A 12191-nucleotide genomic window follows, 5' to 3' on the forward strand; every position below is an offset into this window, starting at 1 on the left:
CATACCGTGTGAAATTCAAGCAAAGATGGAGAAACACCAGTCCAGCCATGTTGGTTTATTTTCAGCAGTGTGAATGAAAGTAAAAGTAGGAATAGCCTGAAAATACAGACAGACAGTGGTTACACAATAATCCAAAGTTTGTATTTTATTTTATTTTTTTATTGTTGCTCAAAAAAGCGATTCTAGAAATACCTTTATCTATATATTCCAACTGCATGCTGATATTTCAGATCTAAGGATGGTATCATTAGAACAACCCTGTCATCTTAGCAGCACTGTCTTTGCAATCCCGCTCTTCTAAAGTGTCCCGTTGGCCGGAGGAAGCAGGTGAAAAAATAGAAGCACAGTGCCTTTTAAACTAAGACAGAAACTTGTTGACTGAAGTTGTGTCTCGGGGTCAGCCATCTCTCAGCCCACAGTGCCCCTAGGGACCGCGTGCTACCTGCTTTGAAGCCTCCATTCTGAGCTTCACTGTTTTCTTTGCCGTCATGACCGCCTGCTTCCTACTTGGGTTGACCCAACGGCCCCCCGGCACATCAGAACACAGACTCACAAAACACCTTTCTGACATTAACTACAGCGGACTCGGAAGAACAAAAGGCCACGATCTGGTCCTCAAGACACGCATGTTAGATTTCGCGGAAGGCTTGTAAATAGACACGCTAACAAAAACCATTGGCCTATGGTGTGTGTGATTCCAGATAATTCAACATTTTAAAGTGCAATTTGTTGCGATGTCCACAGTGGGGTACATTCTTGGTGGATGGCCAAGAGTAACATACTTTGCAATTACAAAGTGTAACAGACTAATAAATAGAGGCCCAGCTGACATAACATGAGGTCAAAGATGAAAGTCAAGAGAGTGGATATGTTCCATATGTCTTGAGACTACAGTTACACGTGACAAACTCATTTGAGCCAGTAAAGAAACCATAGTTTTGACCTTAAAAGACGATAATGTGGCCAGAATCAAAGAACTGTGTATACAGCATCTGTATATGTTCAAAAAAGACAAAAGCAAAACAATAATAAGATGAATTCATTTATTTAGTCATGTAGTGACCGTAAAAAGACTTCGGTGGCATGCAGTTATCAAAGACGTGTTATCCAACAGTCCTTTGCCGCTGTTCTAGTTTGCGTTTTAGCATGTTGTAGTTTTCCTTGGTCCCTGGAGCGCTGGGATCCAGTCGAAGAGACAGTTCATAGTGCCGCTTTGCTGAGTCTAGTTTTCCCCAGCGGTGATAAAGAACAGCTGCAAGAGCACAAAAAAGACCTGTCATTTAAATCAAGGGTCTGTACAGTAACCCAGCATTGGTCCCCAGTGAACGGGAGAGGAATCACAGCCACAGCGCTTTGTTTATTGATTCAGCCACACCGATTTATGCCTGTATCGTGTAACATTGCAGGAGTCAAAACTTGCACGACTGTTTGTTTTGTGACAATACTAAAGTGCCAGCGGGATTCTGGGAGACTTACCAAGATTACCATGGCAACTGGCAACGTTTGGGTTGATCTTTAGAGCATTAAGAAAGAATCCTTCCGACTCCTGAGACACAAAGGAACATTGGTTATTATAAAGTTCTTTTTGTATCAGAGAAATAGTTTGGGTAACATTTTCACAAAAAGCAGCACTACATGGAAAAAAAGTTTGTATTAACCTTGTACTTTTCCTGTTTCCCAAGGACATTGGCGAGGGAGAACATGATGGTGTGATCTTTTGGCAATATCTTTAATGCTTCCTTTCCAATTAGCTCAGCCTGAGCCAGATTGCCTGTAATGAAAAGACAAAATATTAAATATAACATGAACTGTTACCTCACTAAGACAAAGCATTGCTGTTGCTCAATAAGTTATGATTGATAACTCAAACTGCTGGGCTTTTACCTATTGTAAAATAATTCAAACTACAAAATGGGGGGGGGGGGGGCATAGAATGGGTTCTATACACGTCAACTGATTTTTCTATTGAAACCTAAGCACAATGCAAGCTTCCGATGTAGTGTTTTCCCATAGCAAACTCTCTGCTAAAATTTCTAATAACTATCAAACACAATTAGTTACACTATATTATAGTATAAGATATCATATTTATGAAAAGTAAATATAACATTTTAGCATATTATATTAAAAACATAATTAACAATTCTTATTAACGCAATCCAGGAACTCTAATATTAATATTGCTTTGTTAAGGTTTCATTTTCCGCGCTACACCGGAAGTTGTGTTGGCCAGTGAGGCTAATGTGGAAGCGTTCGTGCATAGAGTCTGTTACACAGAAGTAGTTAACTTGGGATGGACTTTTGACTTGAGCTTGCAAGTAACTATCTAGAAACCACTCAGAACATCCTAACAAGCAACGAGCAAACACTATGAACCCCTGCAATGTGCTAACATCACACAGAACATCTTAGTACTGTAGCTCCATAGAACAAATGTAAAAAGAACATTTTGAAAAAGAACAACTTGTTTTTAGTGCCACACTCTTATAGCGTATGTGCCAAACCATTTCCATCATTAAAACTAGCCTATGGAGAAAAAAAGAAAGAAAACCTACTAAGAATTGTGAAGCTGAAAATTGTTTATATTTTTAGAAATAGTTCTAAATGTCACAAAAGGGCAACTGTATAGTTGTCATCCTGTGATTTCTGTTAACTGTGCAAAACGCCTCCAGAAGAGTTTTTCAACTCCACACATGGCTGATTCTTTTAGTTTCCTAATTAGAGGGCAACACAAGGGCTACTGACTTATTGATCTGGATGTCAAAACTCCCTCTGACCACAGACTCCGATAGATCTTCTCTCACGGGCTGGCCCTTAACAAATTTATGAGTTGCTGAGGATTCTTCCTCACCGTTGAAACCTAAACATGACTTATGTTTTATGTTTGCACACTTTCTTGGTGGGTTTTTAGTTTAATATTATAGGGAAACAAAAGAATTAGAAAGCATCTCCAATTTCCAGTTTGAAATCATTGACTTATTTCTGGGAGGGGTTTTGGGATCAAGTAAGGCTGGAAAATGCAGTGGGAGATGATGCCGGTGCCAGGATTTATAATTTCTGTTTTTTTGTTAAGGAAAATGGACCATGCCAAGACTCCTGGGAGATGCGTTTGAATAGACGGCTTCTGTCAGGGAATCGCACCATTCTCCACACGGCAGGGAAGAGTGGCCTTAAAACAACACACAAGGCTTTTAATACATAAATTTCAAGCATTGCTGATTCTTGCTCTTCCGGTCTAATCATGTTGGATTCTTATGCCGGCATTTCCTGGATAGGACAGGAAATTAATTCTGTAACATCTCGTAACATTTCTGTAGGGCTGGGCAGCAATTCTGTTATACTTTCCCAACTATACTATAGTATGTGCTCTTTATATAATGCAAAAAAGTATTGAAAGGTTATTAGATACTTCTAACAAAAAGATAAGTTATCCGTCCCTGTAGGGTCTCTGACGAGATAAGGGGGTGAAGATGGGATGCAGGAGTTAATTGTTGTAAAGGGTGAACTAATTATGCAGCATGGCCCCATGTGGCAGCATGCACCTGATGCTCAGCATCTGCAGAAGGGAAGTTCACACCTCTCTCACACACAGCTATGAGCCATGGCTATACTTGGGACAGCCTTGTGTGTTGGGACAAGGCCAAGATCATCCATTAACCCCCAAGGGCATGGTCAAGGTCATGTTTAATGAGAACACTCACTCAAGTCTAAGCATACATGAACACGAACTGCCCCGTCTGAATGTAACAATACAGATCTATACTGCATTGCTAAACTGTGATATATGCAGCAACTAGCCAATCAGAATCAAGTATTCCAGATGACATCTAATGAAAGAAGTATATCAGCTGTAAGTACACTAAGTTTATACTATTTATGGCAGTATGTACCGACCTTTTAATAAATCATTTTCCATCTAAACCTTACCAGTGTTGTCTAACAATATGACCATGTTGTTCCACGCCAGACTGTGGTCAGGCTTCAGCATGGTGGCGTTCTTCCAGGCGTTCAGCGCATCAATGCTGCGGTTCAGGTCTGCATACTGGGGATAAAACAAACAAGCACCAATCATAAACAGTGGGCCAGTGTGTGTCAAAGGCACTTCAAACAACAACAAAATAATTCTCAGGCCTTAGTATATCATTCTTCAAAATTGTTTTATTCTTTTAGATAGGAGAAAAAAAGGGCATGGAAATGATGTAGATTCAAACTTGCATTTTCTGCTAAATCAACAATGCTAAACGTGTCAGAAGCATGTGCATTAATCACTACGGCACATGTCTGATTAAAAAAATACTGTTGATAATTCATGGAGTAAAGTAGTCAAACCTTCATTAACACAAAAAATAGCATGTCATTACACATCATAATGGATAATATTTAGAGCGAAATAGCCAATTTCTTGCCATAATTAATAATAAATTGCACCATGTTGCTTTGTACTCACACAGGAAGGATGAACATTATAGCCCAAGACCAAAACCACCCTAGACATATTAAAAATCCATGCTGTAATATTACTGAAATTTATGTTTAGAATATGGGGAAATGTAATAAGTAGGAAAAAATGCTATAAATGTATTGAATGCTTTATACAAATTAAAGAGAAGGCACACCACTTACCAAACGTCCCAAGTTGTAATAACAGTCTGGGTATTTTTTCCTGAATCGAATTGCATTCCAATAGCTCTGTTCAGCCTTGTCAAACTTTTTCAGACTGTTCTGCACAATACCCAAATTCATCCAAGCTGCAGCAAAATCAGGCCTAAACCAATTGAAGAAACACAGCAGAATGATTTACAAGATTAAAGGTTACACAACTACACAGAATATATTTGAACTTAAAACTTCACTCACTGGATATGAACCGCAGATGACAGGAGCTCTTCAGCTTCCTGTAACTCATTTCTTTCCTTTAATATATTGCCAAGATTGTTCATGGCATGGACGTACTTGGGGTGTAATCTGTAACAACAAACAAACACAAAAAGTGAACACTACCTTATCTGACACGTGGTTTAAAGTGTTGAAATCAGGAAGAACCGAGTGATTTTTTAACAGAATCAGGGTTGTTGTTGTTTTTTTACCTCACTGCCTCTCTGTAGTACTTGACTGCAGCACTCTGGTTGCCTCTGTCAGCAAGGTTTTTGCCAACGTTATAATGCACCTGTGCAAGGAAGGAGAAAGTTAGAGAGCTCATCAAGCTAATGAAGTCACTGGTGTGCAAAACTGGACTGAATATAATTTAGAACAAATATTTTATCAGCTTTTTGTAATTTTGTCAAGTCAAAACCAAGCTGACTCACAGTAAACATATTAAAGGTTTAGTTTCCCTGGAGAAACCTAATGTTAAAAGTCCAGCTCAAGGCATTTTGTGTGTTGATGGGTAAACTGAAGTTACGGAAATGGATTTCACCAATGGAGGGGAGTTATAATGGAGGGATAAGTTCACCCAAGAATAAACAATATGCTAGTCTCACTTGAACCAAGTTTTGTTTCAAGCAAAGGAAAACCTTTGTCTTCTCTTAGCTTATATATAAATTCTCCAACATTTATTTTATTTGTTTATAACAAATCCTCATTTTGAACTTTTAATCCATGACCGGTGTTTCGTTTTGCTCTTTCCTCTGCGCTTCCACTTTAGTCACTTCTCACCAAAGTTAGAAATTACGATTTATTAAGTAAAAGTTTTAAATATGGGTATTATTCCATGGGGAAGTCGTGGCCTAGTGGTTAAAGAGTTTGACTCCTAACCCTAGGGTTGTGGGTTTTAATCTCAGGCCGGCAATAACACAACTTAGGTGCCCTTGAGCAAGGCATCGTACCTCCAGCTGCTCCCTGGGCACCGCAGCATAAATGGCTGCCCACTGCTCCGGGTGTGTGTTCAGTGTGTGTGTTCCCTGCTCTGTGTGTGTTCACTTTGGGTGGGTTAAATGCAGAGCACGAATTCTGAGTATGGAATACTTGGCTGAATGTCGCTTCATTATACGTACACAAATGCATCATTTCTGTTTAGAAGGCCCTTATTCACCCCCCTGAGATGGTGTGGAGTACATGTTATGCTGGATTTATGTACTTTATTTTCCTTCAAAATCTTGACCACTATTCACTGCCATTATAATTCTAATTGTATTTGTCTGAAAGAAGAAAGTCATATACACCAAGGATGGCTTGGTGAGAATAAGGATAGGGAGGGAGAATAAATCATGGAGTATTTTTTTTTTTGGTGAACTATCTCTTTAAATTGCAGCATGCCAGGGTGAGGGTTGTGCTCTCACCTTGGCATTGAGCGGGCAGACAGACAGGGCGCTGGTGAAGAGACTCTGTTCAGACCTCCAGTGTTGACTGCGCTGTGCAGAGCGAGCCACGTTCACACACAGCAGCATCAACGTGGCCGCTCTCAGCAGCCTCTGCGGTCATCCCACAGACACGAGACATGAACACAAACTCAACGGAACATTAGTAACACTGAATTATGGTCTGATGGTGAATATTAGGAGGTGATAAGTGGGAAATTGGTGTAGAACAGGCCACATACCTTGTGTTTCTTCCAGTGGAAGCTACAGTAGCCCACAGTGTAGGCCAAAATGAGGCAGTAGCCCGCTGAGGAGAGGTACAGCACCCGCTCGGCTATCACAAACCCCACCCTGAAGAACAGATTACTGGCTGGCAGGAATGGAATCGCCAGCAGTACCAGGCCAAATGTCAGAGTCCTAAAAACACAGAGTATAAAATACACTACCATGCACATTATGTTGAGCACATGAAACTAAAGTCTTTAACATTTCTATTTCAAATAACTGCTGTTATTTTGAAACTTCTACTCATTAATTAATCCTGAAAAGCTGTATCATCGTTTTTAACATGCATAATAATACAAAATGGTTCCTTGAGAACCAAATGCCATATAATGCCATATTATAAATGTCATTTTAAAATGCATTCAAATAGTAAACAGTTTCCATATGTCTAGATAATGCTTGTTTTGCTGTTCTTACCTTCTTCTATTGCTGTCCTGTGAGCACAGAGCTTGGTATACCAAGCCCATCAGACAGCACCACAGCAAAAGAGGCCAGACAATCCTCCAGTCAGTTGCTGATTGAATCAGAGGCACACAGCCCATTGACCAATCAAAACACAGCCACCAGGGACACAGCAGTAACCAGGCATTCAAGGAGTAGTAGTAATTATAGTTCACAATCTGAGAGGAGGGAAAAAAGCACAGAAATACTCTATTCTTTAAGGAGTATGTGGAAAAATATGGTACAGTCTGTCTGGGGTAAAAATAACTATTAAAATTATATTCAAGTATTCAGTTTATTTTGGTTTTGACTAGGGTCAGCACTCGGCAGAATGCCATTATTTTAGTTGTGAGTACCAGTGAAAACATATCAACAGCATAACAAGAATATTATCCCCCCTAAATAAATACACACTTCAAAGGGGCCATTCAAAAACCCAGACTGAAAGGGCTGCTTACCCTCAAGATGGCATTTTCAGCAAAGGATGCTGGGTTATCCACCTCAGTGAAAGATGGAGGCCCAGTTCCCATGATTCTCCACCTCGCGTACAAAAGAGAGGAACCACCAAGAAAGAGAAGAGCCAACCTCAGAAGCAAACCACCACTCACCAATCCACCAATCTGGGTGGAAAACAGGAAGTAGAAATCAATCCAAAGATAATTTGGGCCAATAGAGTGACACTCTGTGAATAAGTCACTTACATCAGCTGATTTTCTCCTGGACAGCAGCCGGTGAGCAAGCTCATAGATATCCAGATTACAAACCATGAGAATATCAAAAGCGGCATTCACTCCCTTCGGACACAGAAGAACAGGATATTTGATATTTTATGGATGACTTAAGTTCTGTATTGTAAAAATAGATGAGAGATTATCTTACTTATATATATATACACACACACACACACACACACACATAGCATATTACTTTATTTGACCTGCAACTCTCTCAAATGGATACATATTTTCACTCACCAAAACCGTAATGCCTTGCTCCTTGCAGAGCATGGCTACAGCACAAAGAAGAATGCTGCTAAATATCCACAACACAGAGAACTTTTTATCACCACCTACAGAGAGAAATGAGTCTCTATATTAAACCATATGCTTGATACAAAGTGAAAGATACTAAGTAAGAGATAAAGTAAGAGATTCTAACATGCAGTGTCTGTAAAGGATTCATTTTTTCCACGTCATTATTCACAGTTTGATGTCATCACAAACTTTTATGACTTACTTTCTTATCTATGCAATTATAATAAATGGGTCCTCAAGCGAGATGAGATGATTTTATGTCTTCAAGCAAGATAAGATTTTAAGCTTCAGCAAACAAATCAACCATAAAAGTATCCTTAAAGAAGTCTATAGGGTTTCTAAACTAATCAGTATGATCTTTTCAATGACTTGGTGGATCCATTTCACAGAAATGGTCTGTTATTTGTTCACAAAATCAGTGATTCAATGATCTCTCTGAATAGGTTAACAGTCCACTGGATAGAAAATTATCATTGAAAAACAATAATGACTTAAATTCCAGTCTGTTTCTCACACAAAGCGTTTGTAGACAATACAGTGGACAAGTTGAATGGACCACTTATATGATGCTTTTATGATGCTTTTGTTTCCTTTCTGGAATCCTGAAAACCTCAATTCCCAAGCAGAGGCTTGGAGCAACCAGTGCAATTTCAAAATTTCTCCTTTTATGATCCACAGATAGAAAACAAATCATATGGATTAATAAAGGCGATAAATGATTGAAATTTTAAAGTTTGGAAAAATTATTTTGAAATTGTGTGTCACAGAAATCCCCTTTCACACTGCCATTCTGGCAAATACACGGGTAAAGTGTTCCGGCAATTGTTCCCGGCTCACTAGATTTTTCAATTTCACACTTTCACACACAACCCGTAAGATCCCGTAACGACACGTGACATCAGGGCGTGACGTGTAATGTACGAGTCGAAAACGTTAGGCACGTTATACTTTCACCGAAGCAAGCGAACGATCTCTGCGTCAGCGCGGAATGTGAGGAACTAACTGATCTCTGCTTCATTACAGTTTGCACATATTTTTTCGTTGCAAACGTTGATCTTCCTTCAAAATACCCGTTAAAAGAGTCGCGCCATAACACGCATCATCACTTCGACACGGCATTAGATCTGCCTTTTGTTCACACAGTGCTCGTCCCGAGTTGAACCTGGCAATGTTACTAGGTCGACGACCCGGGTTCAATGCCGGAATCAATCCCGGGACGTGGTTGCTTTCACACAGAAGGCGACCCAGCAATGTTCCGGCAATATGCCGGGTTGGACGTGCAGTGTGAAAGGGGCTTAAATTTCACATAGTGGTATAATAACATATGTATAAGAGTATAGTGCTTTAGTTTATCAACTGACCTTGAAAGGCTTTGCAGTAAACCAGAAAAGAGAGCTGAAAAAAGAGGGCACACAACAAATCTGCTCTGCCAACAATGCCAGCCACCTACAAGACAGAGAGCCAACAGATGAGATTATTCACAAGATCAGCTCCAACTAAATACTTTTGGAGAGCTAAAGTACACTGTCTCATCAACCATCATTTATAATCAAGCAGGTCACAGCCATGAAATCCAGCCCAAGGTCGTTCATTTTTTTAAAAGCAGCTACACATTTTGCACCAAAACAAATTAAATCCTGCTTTTACAATAAAGGTAAAAAACAGGCAGCATAAAAACATCCTTCGCAGCCCTGTCGTCTGTGAAATTGCCTTTATTTCTGGCAGTGCCAAATTAACGGTGAAGGCAGGAGGCAGCAGTCATTACAGAACTGCAGTCGGCCCTGGCTGGAGCCCTGGGGCCACCTTCTTTGATTCATCCTGTAGGCCCAAGTCAGTGGTCTCTCTGAACCGCACCCCCTCCAGGTCCAGAGCCGGTCTTTCTGAACCTGATTAAAGAGTAGTTACCAGAGCATTGGCAGACTCTACCGTTCTCGGACACATCCATGGCAGGTCAGAGCGAGCATTAAGTAGCTGTTAATAGCCACGGCTGACTGTAGAGCCCAACATATGTGATGCACACCAGCTGCGTGAAGCTTTCTTCTCCACAGATCTTGTAATGTATATTTCATGTAACATCAATGAACATTGTGTTATTGGGCATTGTAGACAGAGATTGTTTACCGGGTAGAGACAGCCTGCTGAATCATGTCTTTCTGCTCTACTTACACTTTCCGTGTGAACTGGATGTGCAGCAAAGAAGAGTGCAGCCAGGAAGGAAGCTTTTGGGGAACAATTGTGTTTCACTCCTCTTCCATCGTGAACCAGGCCGCCAATTAATATTGCAAACACATCGATCATTAACACAGAAATAACACAGTGCAGGGCAATGTTGAGCATGTGGAAGCCAATCGGATGCAGTCCACCAGCCAAGAGGTAGTTGATCCTAGGAAAATAAGAAAAAGCCACAAATCACAAATATTAAAACTAATTTTTGACTTGTGCAATGATCACAAAAGTTTGGTATATTTCTGAAACACAAAACAGCAGAGATGCGATGACATACAGACATCACTGCATTGTAGAGTAACTTTTATGGTTGAGTTGATCTAACGGGGCTTTACTGATGCAAAACAGTGTCATTCTCATTAGCAGCATGCAGGACATGAATTATGCCTCCTATATAGATTCCTCACAGTTGCAACCAAATGCCAAAGACAATTCTAAAACGAGTTTGAAAAAAGGCAATATATGCATCCAGTTTTAACGTCAATTATTGTGGTATTCGAGTGAGGAAGCACTCGGAGGACCTCTTTTGATTTCCCACTGAGAATAAAATTACCACGCAGTCTAGTCCACACATCTAATACATGAAAAGAGGTTTGACAGTGTTCACTATAAGCAGGTTGGAATATTACCTTTTAATCATCAGTCACCCAGCAGTTATTGAAAGACTCTTTTGTCTTTGTAGCAAACGTACCTGAAGGTCAGGACGGTCAGCGGCCGGTAGGATTTGTGACTGGAGTTGCTACTTAAGTTACTTCCCCAAAAGTCATTTTTCCAGATGTTACTCAAAGGAGTGTCAGGATTCAAATCCTACGAAGAGTAAAAATTGCATGGGTTTGCTTTAAAAAAAAAATAGCTATAGAAAATCTGTTGAGACAATGTATATAAACTGCAATAAACTAAACTACTGCTCATATAATAAACAAATACATCAATAAATAACCAGGTTTGAGCTTGATACCTTGTTATTGATGATGGCTTCTGAATCATCAAAGACAAAGTCCCCATTATAGCTGTTTATGAAACAGATCAGGGCAACAAAGGCAGTGACCAACCGGGAGTGCAAGGGTCCCAGTTTTGGCAGGGGGATGTGATGATCCCAGTAAGGCTCAGAAAGCACCATTTTTCATATGGTTTCTGTTCATTTTGACCCACTACTGTGATGCAGAACAAAGAAAGTGAGTGGAGGGTTAAAATAGCAAAATAACACTCCAAAAAAATAAGAAGCGAAGATACTGAACATACCTACTGTATGCATTACAGAGATCTTTTAGAAAAGACGGCGTGACATCTCAGCACGGTTGCCTGTTTTGCGTCATGGCTGTACACACAGATGCAGGCAATGCATAGCAACCGGCTGTCAAAGCGAGCAAAGGATACGAAACCATTCACACTTTCTACGTTGTCTGCACGCGCGAGAATGACGATCGTCAAAACATGAGTCACAAATAATAGTATAAACGTGCACTGGCGTCAATAAATGTCTGCCCGCTGAAGAGAACGATTTAAACCTGTCGAACCACACAAATGTGAAAATAGAGGCTTAATAAGTGGCTAAATTATGGCTGATCCCCGTATGAGTCTCTCGCTTGTACTTCCTGCTAGCGCGCGGAGAAGAATAGCCTGTGTAATGTCACGTGATCTGAGCCAGCCAAGTGGATATAATGCAAGGAATCACTCACACAAACTAAAATGCTAAACAGACGGTTACATGACGTGAAATGTCAAGCAGTGAAACAGAGCGATATTTTATACTTCATCTAAAACTGTTAATTTCCTAATTGGGCAACGGATTTAAACAAAATGTCTAGAAATATAAAAATTATATATATGTCTTCTAGAAAAGGACACGCCATTTTGAATTCACAACCGAGTTACAATAAATATGTTCTCAATATGCATGCATAATGTA

The 12191-nt window shown here is 40.0% G+C and overlaps 1 protein-coding gene across 4 annotated transcripts; it reads right to left on the minus strand.

Annotated features, from left to right (window-relative positions):
* Positions 1 to 1029: 1029 nt before the first annotated feature.
* On the minus strand, positions 1030 to 11910 carry LOC128019901 (protein O-mannosyl-transferase TMTC4). Of its 4 annotated transcripts, none has more exons than XM_052606234.1 (18): positions 11529 to 11909; positions 11241 to 11436; positions 10974 to 11089; positions 10223 to 10439; positions 9418 to 9502; positions 7997 to 8091; positions 7724 to 7816; positions 7481 to 7642; positions 6999 to 7201; positions 6539 to 6713; positions 6279 to 6410; positions 5088 to 5167; positions 4858 to 4965; positions 4624 to 4765; positions 3928 to 4042; positions 1659 to 1771; positions 1477 to 1546; positions 1030 to 1252 (listed from the first exon to the last, which is right to left on the minus strand). In XM_052606234.1, exons 2-18 carry the CDS (start codon positions 11400 to 11402, stop codon positions 1104 to 1106), a joined length of 2217 nt encoding a protein of 738 aa, XP_052462194.1. In that variant the 5' UTR covers positions 11403 to 11436; positions 11529 to 11909; the 3' UTR covers positions 1030 to 1103. The 4 variants fall into 4 exon arrangements, with proteins under 4 accessions (XP_052462194.1, XP_052462193.1, XP_052462196.1 ...); XM_052606233.1 differs by having other exon boundaries at positions 11525 to 11908; XM_052606236.1 differs by lacking the exon at positions 6279 to 6410 and having other exon boundaries at positions 11525 to 11909.
* Positions 11911 to 12191: the final 281 nt, after the last annotated feature.

This window comes from Carassius gibelio, chromosome A9 (assembly GCF_023724105.1).
Source record: "Carassius gibelio isolate Cgi1373 ecotype wild population from Czech Republic chromosome A9, carGib1.2-hapl.c, whole genome shotgun sequence".
NCBI classification, from domain to species: Eukaryota; Metazoa; Chordata; class Actinopteri; order Cypriniformes; family Cyprinidae; genus Carassius; species Carassius gibelio.

Coding starts and splice junctions, on each gene's coding strand:
- LOC128019901 (XM_052606234.1), bottom strand. CDS start 11,402: ATGGTGCTTTCTGAGCCTTACTGGGATCATCACATCCCCCTGCCAAAA. Junction 5,168..6,278: donor TCTGCCCGCTCAATGCCAAG/GTGAGAGCACAA, acceptor TTCCTTGCACAG/GTGCATTATAACGTTGGCAA. Junction 1,253..1,476: donor CAGTTGCCATGGTAATCTTG/GTAAGTCTCCCA, acceptor GTGCTCTTGCAG/CTGTTCTTTATCACCGCTGG.